The sequence below is a fragment of the Rattus norvegicus genome, chromosome 8 (genome assembly GCF_021556685.1).
Source record: "Rattus norvegicus strain SHRSP/BbbUtx chromosome 8, alternate assembly SHRSP_T2T, whole genome shotgun sequence".
In the NCBI taxonomy this organism is placed as follows: Eukaryota; Metazoa; Chordata; class Mammalia; order Rodentia; family Muridae; genus Rattus; species Rattus norvegicus.
This window is the reverse complement of record NC_141541.1, coordinates 50,739,315-50,759,750: the sequence shown is the minus strand read 5'-3', so window position 1 is coordinate 50,759,750 and position 20,436 is coordinate 50,739,315. Positions and strand designations below refer to the sequence as shown.

Here is a 20,436-nt window from a genome sequence, read left to right as displayed (position 1 = left end):
TAGATCGGTTGTGTGGGATACAAGATGCAGGCAGGAGGAAAGCACGCGGTGAAATACACTGGGTCAGCTCTCATCTTGAGAACCACCCCTCCATACTTCAGGCTTTTGTCAATTCTGCACCATGAAGTCCCTGCTTGGGGAAAAAAAAATGGTTGTGTTCTGTCCATGGGTCAGGGACTAAGCCTCCTTGAATTCGGTAATTTTCTCTTCGGATTTTACTAGATCTTTGCTCTCTTCCCATCTCAATTTCTGAAGAGCTGGTTTCTGGCAGACTTCTCTCTAAATCAGAAAAGGATAAGATGGTAGAGTCCTATAGAGACCATCACAGCGTCATCCCCAGACCCCTGTAGCAGAGCCTCCAAGCAAAGCCAGGCAAAGAAAACTGTAATCACATCTGACTAATCCATTCTAGAAGCCAAGCACCCCATCATCAGGAAATCCTTCCTGCTGTCCACTTTCAATCTCACTTGCTTTCGCATCGGTACCGACTCACGCTCCGTTTCCGCTCTCCCAGCTCTGAGCACCAGAGATGAGAGCGTCTGAATAAAATCAAGGTGGATGGCAGCTTATTGCGATTTAACTTCCCTATTACCTACCAAATAGCTTAAGCTGTCAATAAAGCCACCATTGGTGCCTCTTAATATCTCCTTCCCAGCCAAGAGAAGGAACATGGCACCTTCTAGAAACATCACTGGTAGATGTGGCGGGAAGCCAACATTGCTCTGATGAATCTAGAGCAGGTGTCTGTCCATCTGGCTCCATTCAGAGGCTCTGAGTGACCCTCAGGATCACTGTCTGCCCCCCTGCCCCTGGGATTTACCCAGAGAGCTTTCTGGAAACGACTGTATACCAGCTCTGTTGGGTTGTACTGAAAACCTCCTCTCTAATGTATAGGGAACTGGGTGTCTCTTCTTGACATCTCTGCTCCAATTTATTAGCTACAGATAATAAACTGTAAGGACTTCAAGAGTGATTGCACCCGTACTCTACAGAATATGTGTGTGTGTGTGTGTGTGTGTGTGTGTGTGTGTGTGTGTGTGTGTGTGTGTGTCTCTAGCCAAAGGGTGACTTGTTCCGGGTCTTGCCAGGGATGCTACCATGTCGTACTCCCATGGACTTGGAGCCCAGGTCCTGCATGCTGCTTTTCTCTTGGTGCGTTTTCAATGGTGTTCAGCAAAAGAAGAATTCTGCTGAGGCACAGCCTGGGTCACCCATCCCGCTTTCCATCTCTCTGTCATTCTGGATCTAGATTCTCCTTGTTGTCTTTTTTTCTCTCTCTCTCTTTCTCTTCTTGCCAGGTCCCTCATTTCAAAGTGGCCCCAGAGGAGTTTGTCAGGTTCCAACTCCAGAGATTCACCACCCTGAACCTTCACCCCAGCAACACCGACATCAGCGTGGCTGTGGCTGGGATCCTGAACTTCTTCAACTGCACCACCGCCTGCCTCATCTGTGCCAAAGCAGAATGTACGTATTCCCCGGGCTCGCTCCATGGCCAGACGGGCCGGTCTTGTTTATTTCTGCCAAGCTGTGGGCACCTGCAACAAACCAGGAAGGGGGTGTCTCTAGGATTCTACTCTCACTATAATAAACACATGCAATCCTCTCTCTCTCTCTCTCTCTCTCTCTCTCTCTCTCTCTCTCTCTCGCCCCCCCCCCCATGTGTAAAAGAGAAACAGTGCCCATAAGCACCCTTTGGCATGGAACTAGGCTGCAGAGAGACTGGCCAACTGCCAAGTCCTTTTGTATCTGCAAACTCAATTCCCACATTTTCAGCCTCATTGTTAAGGAGATACAAAGAGAGAGGGAGAGAGAGAGAGGTGGGAACACAAAATTGAATGCATTTCTACTTGATGAGCTGAAGAGTATCTTCCCCCGGAGAGCAGGTTTTGCTGATGGAACAAGGTCCAAGGTCAATCCCTGATAAAGCATCCTCTTTTCTCTTTCTGCAAACACGGGTTTGGAAATGCATTTTCTGCGTCTCGCACACAATTTCGAGATGTAGATTCAGTGTTTATGAGATTTAGCTAATTTGAGTCAGCAAACATGTGTGTTCGTGGAGCCCGGGTGGCATTCATATACCTGCCTATTGTCGGTTTAGATGCTGGCCTCTGTGTGTCCTGGTGGCCAGTGCTTGAACCTAGCATGTCACCTGCGGAGGTGAGCAATGCAAGTTGTTCCTTACCCTGCGGGTCGCCATGGGCTGTGCTCATTTATGGACGCGTGCTCTCTTCTGCCGGGACCCGTCTTGGACTTGTCTGAGCTGCTCTAAGCAAGGCCTCCCTCTATCCTCGAATCCAAGTAATATCTAAAAACAAAACCACGGGACAGGTCAGAAGTACCCACTTCAGCCCACCTTACCCTTGACTGCCTCCACAAGTACACTTTTGTGTCCATCCTCCAGCTTTTCTGTCTACTCAGCAAAGCCCGATCTCCCATATGTTTTATCTGTACCTAATTATTGCAACCAGCCAGGGGTTTGAAAGCCATGGCAGTCCCCGTTTCCAAGTTGAGGAAGTTGAGACTCGGAGGTAAAGTGACTCACTCCTTGTCCTAAACCTTATGCAGCAGAACCAAACAGGTCTCCAGACAACCCAAGCTCTTTCAGAGCCCAAAGTGGACACCAAGAAGGGCCATTGCCTGCACTGTGAGCTGTCCCCTGACAAACTGCTAAGTGTCAGGTGAGCCCTGTGGCTCACGAGAGGAGATTCTCTGAAACCAGGGATGCCAGGAAAAGTGTCCAGGCTTAGGTGGGGCTTCAGATGAACCTGGAAAGATCCAAAAGACTTAGGTTAACAGGGAAGAGAGATGCAGGCCAAGGGAGAGGAAAGCAAAAGAAGAGATACTGGTCCTATGACTGAGGAGGAGTTGACTTCAGGAATAATGGATATTCTATAAGAGATAAACGAAGGCAGTTGAAGAAGGAAATCCCTATCTCTGGTCTTATCTGCTGGTTCCGAAGGGTTCCAGCAAAAAGGCCCTGTGAAGGCTCGCACATGGGTCACGTGCAAGAACACGCCAGCTCCTCTCACTGTCGGTCAACATGGGCACTGAAGCAACTCATACAAGAAAGTGACTTTGTAGGGAATGGGGTGTGTTAGGGTTCTCAGGCTGGAGGCTCACTGAAGGGCTTTGGCAAGGGCTGAGCAGACAGACATCAAGTCTCTTCAGTACAAACGAGGAAAGAACTCAGGGAACAGTTGCCCTTGTCTCGAGTCCCATAGCTAATGAGTGGTAGAGTTGAGGCTTAAATCCAGGTTTCCTGGAAAGTAGTTTGTGTTACCAGCCTTTCCTTTGCATTTGTCAAACCGGGTTCAGAGCTGACCTATGCAGGAGTCCCAGGTCACTTTTCACCATTGAAATGTCAAATCTGAACTAAGGAAAATGAAATTTTCAGAGCTGGGTGTGGCCGTGCTCCTCTGTAACCTTAGACAGGAGGCTTGCTGTAGATGGAAGCCATCAGAGGCCACAGAGCAAGAGTCAGTTTATTTTTAAAAAATGCAATAAGATAAATTTACACTAAACCCCTCAGTCTCACTGTCCTCACTTCAGGTGTTCAGCAGTCACTTGTAGCCATTGGCCACCCACCGGTGAGCGCTGAGACAGAATAGCATAGCAGTGCGGAAAGCTCTGCGGGACAGCATTGCTCTGATGTGAATGAGTATGGCCAAAGAGTTCTGTGGTTATAGAAAGAGCTAAGTGAATAGAAAATGAACCGTCATCCTCTTCTCCCCCTCTTGTGGCAACTCACACTTCGACTTGGCGTGGTCATTCCAAGATGCCCGTGCCTCTCCAAATAGTCTCCCCAAAGCCTCATGACGATCTGGTAGTCCACAGTACGCTAATAGTTGGTGGAATGTGGTTGGGGGGTGCTGTCTTTCTGCCCTCTGTATATAGTACCCAGCATCAATGAGCGATGTCCAAGAATCGAGCCCCCCTCCCCATTCTGGGAATTGATTGTGACAAAGACACTCTAATGGGACTTACACAGCAGGGCCTTTAAGAGCTAGAGGAAAAGGCTGTCGGAAATATCTGGAGGCAAAAGTTGTCTCGAAGTCTACCTCGGTGCTAGTTAGCAAGAGCTCACCCACCCCTCAGGAAATTCTTTCTTGTGTCTAAGCCATGGTCCATCTTATTATACCTGCTTAGACACTGAGCCTGTCTCTCTCCTCTAGCTCTTATGGGGCCTGAGGAAGTCTGTGGCTTGGGTGCATGTGAAACATCAAGTCTGCACTGATACTTAGATGGATACTGCTGTCTCCAAGCTCAGCACCCTTTCCGTTAGGATCCTGGCACATCCTCCCCTTCTCAGGCATGCTGAAGTGGAGAAAACAACATTGGGTGTTTTGTTTCGTTTTAAGGGACTTTAAGGTCTTATCATGGCAAAGTCAGGATTCTTCTTCAGGTCCTCCTAGCTCAGGCTGGGGCTCACCACTCAGTGTCCCATCCTCCCACTCCCCACATCTGTGCACACAGTCAACAGGCAGCAGTTTCAGTGTAGGCTCTGCCTGGCAGGAATGGAGACTTCTGAAGCAGAGGTCCCCATTGTCCTGGAAAATGGAGGAGGGTGGCTGAATACAGTCCAGGGTCTGGAAAACTCATGGATGTCTGGACACAGGCTCAGGGCCTCCAGCCAGAGCATAATGTGCTTAGAGAATTCACTAGGTTTTCCCCACCCACCAGGCTAGGGGAAGGAAGGTGGGGCAGGCTGGAGAAGTTCAAGGGCAGAGAAGATTAAAAATCTAATCAAAGGCTGAGAAAATGAGGGGCTGCAGGGAATTGTGGCTCGGAGCTCTGGGTGAGACCTTCTTCCGTCTTCCTTATTAATGCTGGGCCAAGAGACACTGAGGGTGGAATTAGGAACAGGAATCTAATTCTATTTCTCCACCTCGGAATCGCATAACGGGGATCATTCCACAGGGAGCCGACCATGCATGCTCCTGTTTCCCAGAAGGAGGTTTTATTTTAATAAGCAGGTTTGGGACCAGGCATGGTGAATTACGTTACTCTTCTTTAACGAGGAAAGAAAAGTCAGAAAGTCTCTAAGTTTTATCTCTGAAAAGGTTAAGGAGATGTCTCGAGTGGCCCTGCCACGGCCCTCCTAGTTATCCGCACAGAACCCAAAGGAAGTTGGCTGGAAGAGGGCTTCCAAGGGGGAGTTGTGTTTCCCACGGTGGCTATGGAAACACACGTGTCATGGTCATAGGAAGAAGTGTCGTCTAAGAGAGAGGCAAGATGGTGGTGGGAAAGAGAACCATGCTGGGGAGGATGAAATGGTTGTTAGTGAAGTGCTTGCCACCATGTAACCATGGGGACTCAAGTCTAGATCCTCATATAAGCCACTTAAAAACCTAGTCGGTGGTAGACAGTTGCAATCTCAATGCTGGAGGAGCAGAAACAGGAGGCTCTGTGGCCAGCCGGTCTAGCCAAATTGTTGAGCTCCAGTATCACTGTCCCAAAATATAAGGAAAGTGATTGAGGGGCATCCAAAATCAACCAGTGGCCTCTACTTGAAAGCATATGCATCAGAGAGAGAGAGAGAGAGAGAGAGAGAGAGAACACCTCACTGTTGTAACCCAGAGGAGTTGTTTGATGTTCAGCAGACACTCCGCCTTTCTGAGCCATTCTTTCCGGTTGCCAGAGATGTTGAGGAGGTCCCCACACCCAGAGGATGATGCAAATTTGATGACTGTCATCGTACCCTGCAACTGGCTGACAAGGTGGACGTTATGGCTTGCCCCTCAGCATGCTTTCAAAGAGTATTTGGGGCAGTAGTGGACTTTCTCTGTGAGCTGCTGTGAGAAGCCTCTTGTCCACAATGTTATAGACTTAACCATGCACCTACAGGCTGATCTGGGGAGGGGACAGTAACCCCATAACCCAGTGATATTTACAGCGTACTGAGCACTGTGCCGGGAGTGTTTATATTATCTTAACCTTAAGTTCTCAGGTCCTGGGTTTGATCCTTGACGTTACCCAGAGCATTTACATCCTACAGTTTAAACCGGAGAAGTGAAAATGACCGTGTATGATGGATTCTGTTATCCATATTATTATATGCAGAATGAAAGGAGAGGTGACGTTCAATTTCAAGGTCACATGGTTCCCATCCCCCTTGGCCTTGCTTACTCCTCTAATCCACGCAGGAGAGACAGGAGTGAGGATTACCTTCTCCTACACATGGGGAGCACAGAGACCTCCGCATGTGAGAGGTGCAGTTGGAGCCAGGTGCCGGAGCTGAACAATTGTGCTTGATCCACACCTACCCAGACCTCTGTCTCTTGTGGACCTCTTCCCTTCCACCTCAGTTCCACGGCCTTCTCCACCCTCCCTGTTCCCGGGGCCAGCCTCAGGTGTGAGATGGGACAGGACAGGGGCATGGGAAAGGCATTGTTTCCACACTTGGATCTGAAATGTGCCCCTCACCGTGTAGTGACCAGTCACTCTGTTCTCTCACCTCCTCTGGTGAGACTCAGTTTCTCCAGCTAGGTGGGGTGGCACTCAGGACGTTGAAGGAGAAGGATGATGAATTTGAGGCCACCCTGGGTTACATAAGGAAAAGACCTAGTCTCCAACTGACCCCGTCCGTCCCTGCAAAAAGAGGGAAATTAATTGGTGCCACAGAGAATGTTTATCAGCCATGCAGCCTGGCTTTGACACTTGGCAAGGGAAGAAAGATGAGCACTGGGCAGGGTCAAGGGCACCAGGCACCACATCACACTCATCTAACGTATTGCATTCCCCCCAAGGTCCTCCCCAAGGTCAGTCCACCAGCACTAACTGATTCCCCCAGGACTTCACAGCACTTCGCTCCCTGGGAAGACAGCACTTCCTACAGCCAAGTGCTGTACTGAGGGAGTCGGCTAGTGGAGGAGCAGAGGAAGGGAAGTGCAGAGGGGACCAGCTGCACTTGTATTTTCTTCTTTGAGATTGGTTGCATGTGTCACAGGATGGCCTCAGACTCACTGTGTAGCCAGAGGTAACCTTGAACTTTCCAACCCTCCTGTCTCTAACAACAGATGGCTGGGATCGTGGTATGAGGTCCCTTGCTCCTTTTATATGATGCTGGAGGTTGAAGCCAGGGATTCCTGCAAGCTGGGCAAAGCTCAACCAACCGAACTACTCTCCAGCAGCCTGATGTATTACTGTATTTTGTGTGTGTGTGTGTGTGTGTGTGTGTGTGTGTGTGTGTGTGTGTGTGTGTATGAGAGAGAGACAGAGAGAGAGAAAAGAGAGAGGGGAGGAGGGAGAGGGAGGAGGGAGAGGGAGGGAGGGAGGGAGAGAGAGAGAGAGAGAGAGAGAGAGAGAGAGAGAGAGAGGGAGAGAGAGAGAGAGAGAGAGAGAGAGAGAGAACACAACTTATAGGAGGTAGTTCTTTCCTTCTCCCAGGGATCCTGGGATCCTGTAGGTCCCAGGGATCAAACTTAGGCCATCACTGGGCAGCAAACACCCTTTCCTGCTGAACCATCTTGACAGACCTTCACCTGTTTTTTTTTTCCTTTTCTTTTTCTTTTTCTTTTTTGAGGTTTGCTTTCCTCACTACACTTGGAACTTCTGTGCAGTAAGCACTCAAACCCTAAGCCATCTACGCAGGCCCTGCTTTTAGGTTTTGATATTGGATTCTGTGTCCCCTGCAGAGACATTCCTCAAGCATCTATGCCCCTGTCCTGTGTCTCTAACCAACTCTAGATCCACTTTCAGAGCCTTGATGTCCTCTCTGGCTCTCGGGCCCCTCCCCTGCCTTCTAGTTCTGGAAACCAGCCTATGCCCTTCCTCCCAGAGCAGCTGCCTATTGGGCTCCACATTGATCCACTTTGATCCTGATGGAAACTAATGGGTTCCCCAGGCTCCTCTGCCCAGCCTTGGCAGGCAGGCCTGCCGCTGGGCCAGCATTCTGTCCCCATCCTACAAGAGAGAAAGATTGGGGTGTGGGTGGTGGAAACCTGAAGGGAGAGTGGAGTTTAACCCCTGTGATGGCGGCTGTGCCCGGCCCAGCATTACCAAGCAATGCGTGTTTTCTCTTCTGCGAATCTCCCACGGCCTGGAAATAAAAGTACCAACTTCTGAGACCCGAGAGATGGGTCAACGACAAGCATGCCGGCCTGAGCTGGAACCCCAGGATCCACGGAGTAGAAAAAGCATGGGGTCCAGAAAGTGTTCTCTAACTCCTCATGAGCATGTGTGCTCACATGTGTGAGAACATGCATATTCTCTCTCTCTCTCTCTCTAACACAAATACAGAGTTAATTTTAAAAGGTTTTGGCAACACAAATACAAAGTTTATTTTAAAACATTTTTGTTTGTTTAGACTTGCAGGCTCAGAGGCTCCCTGAGCTGGAGATAATCGGCCTTTCTCACTGTCCACTTCCCACCCACAGTTGAATTCCCTAGAGAAAAGTCCACAGAGGGTCTTCCCAGGGATCGGAACTGCCACACATGCAGTCCAATGCCTCTCTAGACAGTGAATTGAAAATGCAGTCTGTCTCCTGATTGCCTTTCCCATGTCTCCGCACCCCTTCCTTTAAGCTGCTACCTGGAGACAATGTGACAGGCCTTCCCAGGCACTGCTGTCCCCTGGCCTCGGAGTTACTTCCTCTAGTTTCCAACTTGATCTGGTCCAGCAAGTACAATGTACAGTGTGCAGTTTCCTAGGGCTCTGCAGAGGTGTCTGAAGGGGTTCCCTGGCTCCCCCAAGGGGAACCATTCAGGTATAGAGCATTGTATTTGGATGGTCCCAACTTACAATGACCTAACTTACATTTTCCTACCTTTACCATTGGCAGAAGCAATGTGCCCTCAGTGGAAATCATTCTTAAGGGGCTTGCAAGATAGCTTAGTAGCTACAGTGTGAGACCCAAGTTTGGGTTTTCTGGAACCCACATAAAAACTTGGGAGCAGTGGCATGTGCTTTATAATCTTGGCACTAGGGAGATAGAAACAGGAGAACCCCTGGGTTTGTTGGGCATCATCCTAGCTGGACTGGTGAGCCTCTGATTTGGGGAGAGGCCCTGCTTCAAAATGTAGAGCAGTGATTTCAGGAGACAACTGACATTGCCCTCCCCCACACCCTCCCCATTATACCCCTCCCCCTCATACCATGCTTGAAATCTTGATTTGGATCTCTTCCATGGATAATGGTGTTAGGTCTCACACCTTTTCAGGGATGCTTGGCAGTGATATAGTAAGCATGTGATCACAAGGGGCAACCCCCCCCCAAACACACACACACGCGCACTAGAGCGTACAGTGTGTGGTGTTGCTAAGCCGCAGTGTTCCACAGCAGCCGTGTGTGCAGTGTGTTTTCAGATTAGGGTAGCTCCATCTGACAATGGCCTTATCGGGATTGAAAATTCAGGGCACTATGGATGCCAGTAAATATTTTATGCGATTTATCAGCAGGGGCTATGATTTAGGCGCTGGGCAATTGCTCCTGTAAGTGTTGGGGTGGGGGGATGGGTGAAGACTAGAGAAAGGAGGGACATCTTCAGGAGGAGAGGCGCGGAAGTGCAAAAATAAGATTTGCAGAAGCCTATCTGGGTGACTGACGCCACGGTGTGCTGCGTGACTGACTGACAACCTTGCCCCTGATCTCCCAGACATGGAGGCACAGTGGACTGAGGACATTGTTCCATTAGCTCCCTTGCTGTGTTTGAGCCTCAATGTTGGGATTTTTTTTTTTTTTGACCACTCCAGGTAGGGGAAGGTATAGTTTTCTGAGGGGCAGCGGGGGTGGGTGCACACCTTTAGGGGTGCTCAGTGCCCTTGTCTCTAGCCCTTCCTCTTAGAACACAGAATGTGGGGTGAAGCAGAGGAATGTACTGTTTCTGTTTAAAGGGTCACAGAGCGGGGCTGGGGATTTAGCTCAGTGGTAGAGCGCTTGCCTAGGAAGCGCAAGGCCCTGGGTTCGGTCCCCAGCTCCGGAAAAAAAAAAAAAAACCGAACCAAAAAAAAAAAAAAAAAAAAGGGTCACAGAGCAGCTGAGGGGTTAGAGGCCACAGATTGATTGGAGCAGGGCCTCTGGTGTGTCAGAAGCCTGGAGAGCTCTTTCCCCAAGAGCCCAGGGTCCCTGCCAGGATGAAAGGGATGATGGGTCTCTGGGCTACCTTTGTCATGCCTGGCCATTCTGCCCACCCTCCTGCTGTATTCCTCTGGGCTTCCAGGTCTCACTCTACTGAATGGCTTTGCCCATCTCGTGCATTTTGGGTTGGGAGACAATTAGCCTCTTTCTAGCCAGCCTCCAAAGATTCTCATTGCTACAGACCAGGCCCTTGGGGTTCACTCAACTTTCCCATTTTAATCCTTCTGGCCTCAGTGATCACTCAATGTCTAGGACCTGACTGAGATCCTGGAGTGCCATCTCTGTGCCCCCCTGACCTCCTGGTGAGAACAGTGCCTTTTGGGGCAGAAGACAGGTCTGTGTCTGGTGGGGACCATGCAGTATTCCTTCTCTCCGTCTTGCAGCTGGGACAAAAAGAGGCTGCTCCCACAGCAGTCTAAATCCACTCAGGTCACTCCGAGGGCAGGATCCATTGTGTCTGCCTGCCATCTGTGTACATAAAGCCCCCAGTGACCTACCTCCTTCAATAAAGCCACACCTCCTAGTCCTTCCAAAGCCATTCCACCAGCTAGGGACCAAGCTTATGAGCCCATGTGGGCCATTCTCATTCAGACCACCATACACCACATAGCTCCTCTTTGTGAAGCAAGTTATTCCACAGTTATTCCAGTCCACATCTCTCACCAGGCAGCTCCCAGGGGGACCTTCTCAAGATTTGGGGTAAAGTAGTGGGGGAGGGGCAGGACACAGACATGGGAACAATAGGGAGTCACACCTTCCCAGCTTTCTCCTCTATCATACAGGTCCTCAAGTTCTCACTCTGGTTCCTTGTCTCAAAAACAAAACAAAACAAAATGAAACGAAACCGCTTTTATTGTTAAACAAAACAAACACACTTGAGTGTTGGCTTCCACACTTAGGTTTTAAATGCACGTCTGTCCATGTCCCTGGGGAGCTGTGTAGGTACGGTACCTGCTGCTACCTGCTTTCTTCCAAGAGGCAATGTGGTCTCCTGGATTAAGGGTCAGGTGGAGGTTAGAAAGTGGGAATTTTAGTCTCAGCTGTGTCCCCCGCATGTGTGACCGCGCAAGTCACTCCATTTTCTGTGACAGAAGGACTGAGTGGATGTTCCTCGGTGCCACCTGTCAATGATGCCAACTGCCCCTGAACCTCAGGATGGTACGGGAGAGAGTCTTTATGAGCTGTGTTGATGGCCCCTCTGAATTGAACTGACTGTGTCAGCCAGCGCTGAAGCTGGCATAGAGAACGTACAGTGGTAGAAATCAGCGTCCTTTTACTGCCCACAGCATGAGGTGTGTTCCTTACCTCCCTGCTTCCCACTCTTCCTGGAACTCGGGAGTTCTAATGCTGTACGGCATTGTTATGAAGACTTACATAAGATAAGCCATGTAAAAAATGTAGTACATTAGCCAGAGCATAATAAGTTTTGATAAACGTTTCTCCTGTCATTGCTCTGTGAGCAAATGCCTGCAGGTACCTTTCTACCAGACTCAGGACTACTGGCTCTGGGGAGATGGCTCTCCTGCCACACTTCTGCCCTCCCCCTGGCCTGCCTTGGTAGGGACAGACAGAACTAAACCCATTGAGTCTCAGCATTGTTATTCTGAATCGCACATTGTTATTCTGAATCGTTTCTTCACACCAAGATGCCTGACATCTACTAGCTGGGGGTGGAGGGGAAGGGGAGAAGCCTTAGCCCAGGGTCTCCTTTCCCTGTTTGGTTCTGAGTCCAGGCTTGCTGCCGTTCAAAGCCTTTTCTTTTATGATCAGGATAATACCTCGTCTTAGAGCAGCCACAGGGCTCTAATGAATTTCAAAAGGGTTTGCTAGGACTCTTCCTTGGGCCTTGGGATCTTGAGGGAACTGCTTTGCCACCACCAAAACGGAAACAAAGGCTTTTCTTGATGGAGCTTGATGGAACACTTCTGGGTTCTCCTGAGCACCTGGGAGCTTACAGTGCATCATTTAATGCACGCGCAACCCTGGGAGCTGTCTGCTGTTAGGATTCATTCTTCTTAGAGGAGCTGACTAGACAACCGGCTGCATGAGAAGGATCTGGAAGTGGGGAAAGAAATCCGGGCCTGCTGCTCTCTGAATCCAGCTCTCAGACACTGGGCACAGTGCTTCAAAGAAGGACTGGGGGGCTCCCTTACCTGGCCTTGCATCCCTGAAGGGGCCTTAGGTTCTACTCTAAAACTAGAGGACAACTGGGGAGCTGATAGGAGTTTCTAGGTGCTCCTTAGAGTTAGCATAACTGAAGCTCAAGGGGCAGAGAAACCTGCTTGGGGTTTAAAGCTCAGGGCACTGCCTCTGAGCTGCGCTGAGTCACCATGTGGCCCACTTTTTGTGAGTGTCTGTGGAAACAGCTCTGCAGACCCTCAGGGGCTTCCCCCCTCCTTCCCATTCCAGGCCTTTTAAACCTGGAGAAGCTGCTCCGGCAATTCCTTATCTCCAAGGACACACTGTCGGTCCGGATGCTGGATGACACACGGGACCCCACTCCGCTCCTCAAGGAGATCCGGGATGACAAGACAGCTACTATCATCATCCATGCCAACGCCTCCATGTCGCACACCATCCTCCTGAAGGTGGGAGCCTGGCTGGGGTGGGTGCTAGGAGAATGGTTCACTCTGCTTACTCTGTCTTTCCCGACTTGAGCTATGGTTGTCTCTTGGCCCCTGGGATGGATCTGAATGCAGATCCCCTTGGTCTAATTCTGTTACCGTAGGCAACAGCCCCTCCAGAGAGAAGGCTCAGGATGATGCTGTCACTTGGAAACACTTAGCACCTGGTGGGGCTGAGACACCAGTTGGACCTAGAGTCAGACTTGAGAGGCTCTAGTGGGTGCACTTGTCAAACAGTGAACATATAGCACCGCTCACGCAGGGTGCCGAGTGTCAGCCTGTCCTCAGCCCTGACAGTATTTCAACAGCTTGCAAAGTGCCTCTCTGTCATTCCACAGCACAGCCCTCTCCAAGGTGACGAGAGGCGCGTACATTGTTGTCTTCATCATGCAGGTGAAGAAGATAAGTCAGGGAGGTTATCAGCTGTTAGAGACCAGGGAAGCAGGGCACAATATACCTAGTGGGAGCATCACCCCCAGGGCAGCCACTTTCTGCTGTGCTCATGATGATCTAAGCAGACATAGGCACATGGCCATAGAGCTTTGTCAGAGAGGTAGGTATGGGGGGGGGGATCAGGTAATTAGGGTCACATGGACAGCTGGCAGCAGGGGCCAGCTGAGGTGCCACCTGGCACCAGTCCCTGGGCTAAGCATGTGCTTCAGAAGGCAGGCCTTGCTCTTGGGTCTTCCTGGGCTCCTCGGCAGTCCTCATAACTGTTCAGGCACATTGACCTGTCTTAATGCTATTTAAATTGCACGGCCATCTTCCACTGGGGTAGCCACGCTTCTTGTTAATCTCTGCCTGGGTGTGCGAAGCCCCCAGAACACTCAATATCTGTCTCTTCCTCTCCTTTCTTTTCTGCCTTTTCCTCCCTCCTCTGACCAGGTCTTTTTTTCTTTTTAATCTAAGAGTTAATAAGAGATTTGAATGAGTTCTCTCAGTACCCAGGGCTGTCCCTTCAGCCTGTTGCTATAGTAATTTTCCACAGTACCAAAACCACATTTGTCTATGAGCACTCAACTTATGAAAGAGCACTCAGACACACACAGATACACACACACACACACACACACACACACACACACACACACACACACACACACTGAGAGAGAGAGAGAGAGAGAGAGAGAGAGAAAATCCACACACGGAAACAAACATAGAAACACATAGACACACACACATGCACACACAGATACATGCTCATACATGCTCACACACAGATCCACATATAGAGACAAACATAGACACACACACATTCATGAACACACTCAGACACATACAGAGATACACACACACACAGATACACATACAGAGACAAACATAGAGTCACACACACAAACACACACAGAGTCATGAATACAGTCAGACACACAGATACACTTACATACACACAGACATACACACAGAGATATGAACATACAAAGTCACAAACACAGATACACACACAGAGACAAACATAGACACACACACACACACATACACATAGAGACACACAGACACACATAGAGAATCATGAACATACCCAGACACACAGACAGACACCCAGTCATAGAGACACACTTATATGCACACAAACATACACAGAGACATGAACACAGACACACACAGACAGACAGACACACCCCTCTTTTTGCCCTTTTCCTTCTCACATCAGGAAACATTATCCGTGATGTCATTAAGAGTAAAAAGCCTCCTGCAGGCTTCAGGGGATGAGAGAAGCAGGCTGAGGGTTATCTTTATGGGTAAGAGCTTCAGCTTGGTAATCAGATGCCCTTCCAGCAAGCCAGTGGAGAGCAGAGGCAGGAGAAGGAGTGGCTCTTTGCAAGAGTGCTCCACAACTCCCACCATAGCAAACGGATGTCCCCCAACCCCCTGTTCTACCCACACCCTGCTAACCTTTTGAGTTCATTGCTGAGATTTTAAAAATTACCCACCCCCCACAAAAAAAGTACAAAGAAGAAAATAAATGTCACTCACAACCCCTCGCGGCCCTAGCCTTTCCTAAATTTTCCATGTCTGTTCTTTCTGCCTCAGACTTCCCCCAATCATCCCCACACTGTTTAAAACCTTCTGTAATCAACTATTCTTTTTGCTCAACTATGTCTCACACATTTTCCATGTCATTAAATATTTCTCTACAGATATTTTAGTGGCTGTATCATTTCCTATCATGCTCATGTCCCATAATTTATTTAGATGTCCCTTCATCCTTGTAGAAACAGGTTGCTTCCAATCTTTTGCTACGATAAATAATGTTAGGGCACACATCTTCATGCATAAATCTCTCTGCACGTGCGTTCATGCATACTTCTTTAGCATATGCTCTTGGAGTGGAAGGCCGGGTTCAAGCACTACACACCCTGAAGGAGTTTGGGATGACGGTGCACCTTTGCCAGTCCAGAGACGTTCTTTTAAATGTAGCTTGCGTTTTCCCACATCTTAGGGGATTTTATGCAGGGGGAGGGGGACCTGGGATGGATGGATGGATGGGTTTACTTAGTGCATCATGCTTTCGAAGGCAACTGTCTACAGTGATCCTCATTAGCCGACAGCTGCTCTACATGTCCCGTGGCCATCCTTTCCAACCTCCTCGCCCCCTTCTACTTACACTCGTACAGCTGAACTGGTCGATGAACAGGGACGCTTTGGGGAAGGCTGTTCCCACCTGACATCCCGGTAGCCATAGGCAGGCAGTATTTCCAGCAAGCCTGGCCTCTATCCTCCAGCTACCATGAGGCTCCACATTTGTCTCCTGGGGCTCACAAGACTTTCTGGGGCCCTGGTATGTGCTTGGGAGCCACGCTCTGGTTGGCAGCTCTTGGCAGCTTCTTGATTTGAGGAGGCTTTTCACAGTAATCCCCTAGTTTATTGAGTGGCTGTTTCAGCAGCGAACTCCATATTTACCCAGAATTCATGTCTTAAAAGGCAAGGATCTCTTGTCTTTTATCTCTAGGAAAGCAGGTTTCACAAAATAGACTTTAACTACCGACTATGCCCCTTAGCCTGCTCCTGGCTGGATGCGTCAGCAGTAGTCATGTGGGTCTAGGAAGTGTTCGAGGCATTGATACTCTTATAGGAAAGATGTGAGTGGATACGGTAAGGTTTGAATGGAGGGTGGCATCCTGCCTTATCCTTGTTTTGAGAATGGGGAAGGAAGTGTTAAAGGGAGGAGCCCGATGGAAACTTTGCACTCTGCCGCAGCCCCACACAATCTTGATCTTGTCACCGAGCCCTTCAGGTGCCCATTGGGACTATGGTGATGTCAGTGTCTCCTGAACCTCAAGCAGCTGGGGAGATGCAGAGTTAAGAATGCTCGCAAAGTTATTTGAGTTCTTGGGAGAGAAAGAGGAAAATGCAATTATCCTGGTCTTGTTTCTCCCTTCCTCTTCCCCAGTAGTTATGACAAGAGCCATCTCCCAGTGGCCCAGGACTGCAGGATATATATGAGAATCTAAGGGACTGTCGGGAGGGATCAGGGCCCTGGAGAGAGCCAGGCTCATTACTTACATGATCTCCTTGTCAATTTCTATAGCACCTGTCACACTCAAAGCCAGGCACACTGACAGGGAAGGTTGGTCGGGGGTGTTTATGATGGCTACATAGATCAGACCAAAGGAAGGCTGTACCAAAGCCACATTTCTCAGAAGCGGGATGGCACTACACTACTGCACAGTGATCAAGGGTAGAGCATGTCACGGGGAACTTGTGCCTTAGCAGGAATAAGAGAGTCAGGTTTGCAAATGGCTCACTTGATCTCTACGTGACTGCAGATATAGCCTGCTCACGTCTCGTGTACCTTCTGACAGACGCAGGGTTCATTTGGGTGTGCGCCACGTTCCTCATCACAGTCCCTAAGAGTGCTGTGTGCACACTTCTGTCAGACTTGTGGTCCCTGAGGGGGGCGGGTGGCTTGGTTAAGAACCTTGGAATTTGCAGTCCACGTAATCTCATGCCAATGACTTAGTCATTGTTGTACCAGTTTCCTCTGCTGGAAAACGGGAGTTGAGGAAGAAAAACAGTGTTTGTCCCCTTTCGGTTAACCCATCGGATGGCTTTAGAGCACCTAGAGCAGACCTAACGGTGGGTAAACCTTAGCCAGTGGTATTGTGAGGAGACATGAAGGTCATTCTACTATGTTTCCTTATCTACTTCATTTCCCTTGACTCCATTCTGCTTTCCGTAACACTCAGTCACATTTGTGGGAGTGTGTTATACCTAAGAACACCAGACGTGTGCTTGTCACCTGGGTGGTGAGGAGTGGGGAGGTGGAGAGAACATCCTCTAGAGGCTAAAGTTTCTGTCTTTCATCCTCTAGCTTCTAGGGCCACTTGGGAACCAGCCGAGATGTTCTCTCTGCTTTGTGCTGAGGGTTCCGGGGGCCAGATAAATGGTAGAGGCAGTGCCCTCGCTACTCCTGTGCTTCCGGTGACCTCTTCTTTAATGCCCTTCTCTTTACCTTGCAGGCAGCTGAACTGGGGATGGTGTCAGCCTATTACACCTACATCTTCACCAATCTGGTAAGGCTTTTCCACAGTCCTCTTCCCCAGCATCCTGTTGTCAGTGGCCAGGGCTAGTTGCTCCTGATGGGATGATATCTGGAAGATGGTTTGTGGGCAAAGGGAGGCACAAAAGAGCAGAAGTCAGTCCAGTGTCTAAGCAGCGTGAAGACACAGGATCCAGAAGCCTGTGGGACGATCGTGCCAACACTTAGCCCTGCGAGAATGGGGGATTTGGAGGCTCTGATGCCCGCCTCCTCCAGCTGTCACTGGTTTTATAGCAATGATTCCTCAGGGCAGCTGGGCAGTGGGTGAGCCTCTTCAGTGGGTACCGTTTGTGGTTTGCAGTACGATGTCATCACCCCACCACCCCCCAATCACGATGATAACTCAGAAGGAGAAAAACTAGGGCACAAGAAGTATGCATGTCTGATGGTGCCGTAACCACGTGTGTCTCTGCAGGTCATCTTGGCTAGACCTCTTATTTTACAGATGAGGAAACTAGAAATTTATCGAATTGGGTTTAAGTACTAGCTTTGCCAAAATACCAGCCATGTGCCCTTCAACAAGGCATTGAGCTGTGTGTAGTGTGCTTAGCCATCAAGATACAGACATGAACAGCTACATCACTGGGCTGCTGGTTAATTATAGGACCTAACAGATGTGGAAGCATTTTGAAATTGCAAAGTGTTAAAAACTGTGAGACTGCTGGCTGGTGGTGGCGCACGCCTTTAATTCCAGCATTGGGGAGGCAGAGGCAGGTGGATCTCTGATGTTCAAGGCCAGCCTGGCCTACAGAGTGAGCTCCAGGACAGCCAGAGATACTCTGTTTCAAAATTTAAAAAATGTGAAAATTATCATGATATATGTACATAGAAATATATGTAAATATATGTGTAGTATATATCAATGTATATCATCAACTCAAGAATAGTCAAGAAACTAAGAAAACTTGCATTAAAACAAATAAAACCGGAGTGGGGTCATGGCTCAGTGGTTAAGAGCACCTGCTGGTTTTGCAAGGACCCAAGTTTGGTTCCTCCCGCCCACACGGGTGGGTCACAACCACCTCTAACTCCAGCTCCAAGGGATCTGATGCCCCCTTATGGCTCTGCAGGTATCTGCACTCACATGCCCACTCTAGCACGCAAAGGTATGTAAAATTAAAAATCTGACCCTTTAAAACGTGTAACTTTAATTTAGGAATCGTAAGAAGATATCTAAGAAGTCACAAAGATAGCTACATATATGTGTTTGCCAATCTTGGGGCCCACACGGCTTTCCTCAGGCTGCCCCTCTAAAGTTACACCTGCCACGCCCCTTCCTATCACCGCTGAACCTGAGCGGCCGGTGCTCCACCTCTCTAATTTAGAGTTTGAGGAAAGTGACACTGTGGGTGACCTTCTGAGGTAGCAGCAGAGCCCTGGGGACCCGCCTGGGTTTTTGCATCCTTACTGCTGTGTAGGCCTCATGGTTTAGTTGGCCCCCAATTTGCTCAGTTGCTCACAGGCAGGACGATGTTTTGGTTTTCTTCTGTGTGCTATTATGGACCAGCATTCAGAGAAGTTTATTTTATTTTATAAGTCACTGGACTGGGGGTAGCCATTACTTTTCTCACTGCTGTGACCAATTACCTAACAAGAAGCAACCTAAGGGAGGAAGGGTTTATTCCGGCTCATGGATTGAGAGGACGGTCCACCATGTTGGTGAAGCATGTCTTGGAGTCAGGCTGGAAACTTGGAGTTTGCAACATACCCCAGTTTCCCATTCTGTGGACAGAGTGGGATCGTCCTGGAACTGGGGTCAGGCTGTAGTTCATAACCCTCTGTGAGCCTTCACCCAGCTAGAAGCCCCACCTTCCAAGGACTGCATACTTCCCCAAACAGTACTGGTGGGAACCATGCATTCAAGCATGAGCCTGTGAGGGATCTCTTACATTCAAATGGCACTAGACAGCCCCTTCATCCAGATGTGCCCTCAGATGTGCTCCTGGGTATTTCTTGTATACCGTGTGTACAGTTAGGATTCCTGTTGCTATGGAGAGACACTACAACCAAGGCAACTCTTCTAAAGGCAAATGTTAATTGGGGCAGGCTGGTTTCAGAGGTTCAGTCCATCATCATCATAGCAAGAAGCACGGCATGCTTTGTAAAAAAGAAATCCAAATACCTCAGACAGTAAAATGTAGAGGATTCTATTTCTAGATAAGTCATGAACTGCACCAGCCCTTTGGGCAGGGACTCCAGGCTCACCCTAGGGCAATGGGGAGCAGCTTCATTGAAGAAAGTTGTAGGAGAAAGGTAGGGTTCTTCTGTACTCCCAAGGAAAGGAAGACCAGGATGAGGAACTGTACCCTCAGGTAGCTGGATATAAGATGGTTCGGGGCATGTCCAGAAAACAGCAAGGGCCTTTAAACTCATGCGCTCCCAGGAATGTGAGCTCATTTGTTTTTATCCACTACTCTGCCGACACCCTTCTTTAAAGATAACCAACCAGTGAGTGGTGATACCCTTGCTAAGCAACAGAATTCAGCCTCACAGTTTAGATGCTTCGACCTTACAAAGAGAAAGGTTGCTTGTTAGTAAAGACCTTGCTGACAGCGTGCACAGGATGGCTTAGAAGGTCATGCAGTCTCCCTCCTGGGAACTGGGGCAGGTCTCTTTCTTGGTCCTGCAGTATTTAAGAGATGCTTGTCTAGAGAAATGGTCTGAATTGACCATTGGTACCACGGACAGCTCCCTCTTGGGGCTGACTTGGAATTGCTAACCCTGAGCCCAAGCTCCCAGAATGAAAGGCTGTAAAGGAATGAGCCAATCTCTTCCTTCTGGTATGGGGTCTCCCTCCACCTGCACAAGGAAGTCAGTCCCGGTGACTTGAACTTGAAAGACCATGGCTGGTTCATCAAACCCCTAATCTGTACCTAACGTGGTTTGCTGCAACTGTTTTTCCTTGTATCATGGGCTGGCCTCATCCTTCTGCCTCAGCCTCCTGAGTGCTGGAGTTACAGGTGTCTGCCACCATGCCTAGCTCACGGGACCATTTATTCAAGTCTGGCGTGCATACAGGACACCGTGCACATTATATATGCACAGAGCAAGGATCTGTCTCCAAGTGAGCACACCTGTGTAAGCAGCCTGTGCATCCAGAAATAGAATGTCACCAGAACCCTAGAAGTCCCCCTCACTCCCCCCAAAATGTAAAATAGAACAAACTCCTTTGTTTGCCTTTTTTTCTTCTTCTA

General features: G+C 49.2%; 1 protein-coding gene across 4 annotated transcripts in view; it reads left to right on the top strand.

The window, feature by feature from the left end:
• The window catches only part of Grik4 (glutamate ionotropic receptor kainate type subunit 4), a 432,817-nt gene that overhangs the window by 276,117 nt on the left and 136,264 nt on the right, over window positions 1-20,436 (top strand). For all 4 annotated transcript variants that reach the window (NM_012572.3, XM_087560413.1, XM_087560412.1 and 1 more), the window contains 3 exon segments: window positions 1,299-1,464; window positions 12,485-12,663; window positions 17,163-17,216. In NM_012572.3, coding sequence (NP_036704.1) covers window positions 1,299-1,464; window positions 12,485-12,663; window positions 17,163-17,216 — 399 coding nt within the window.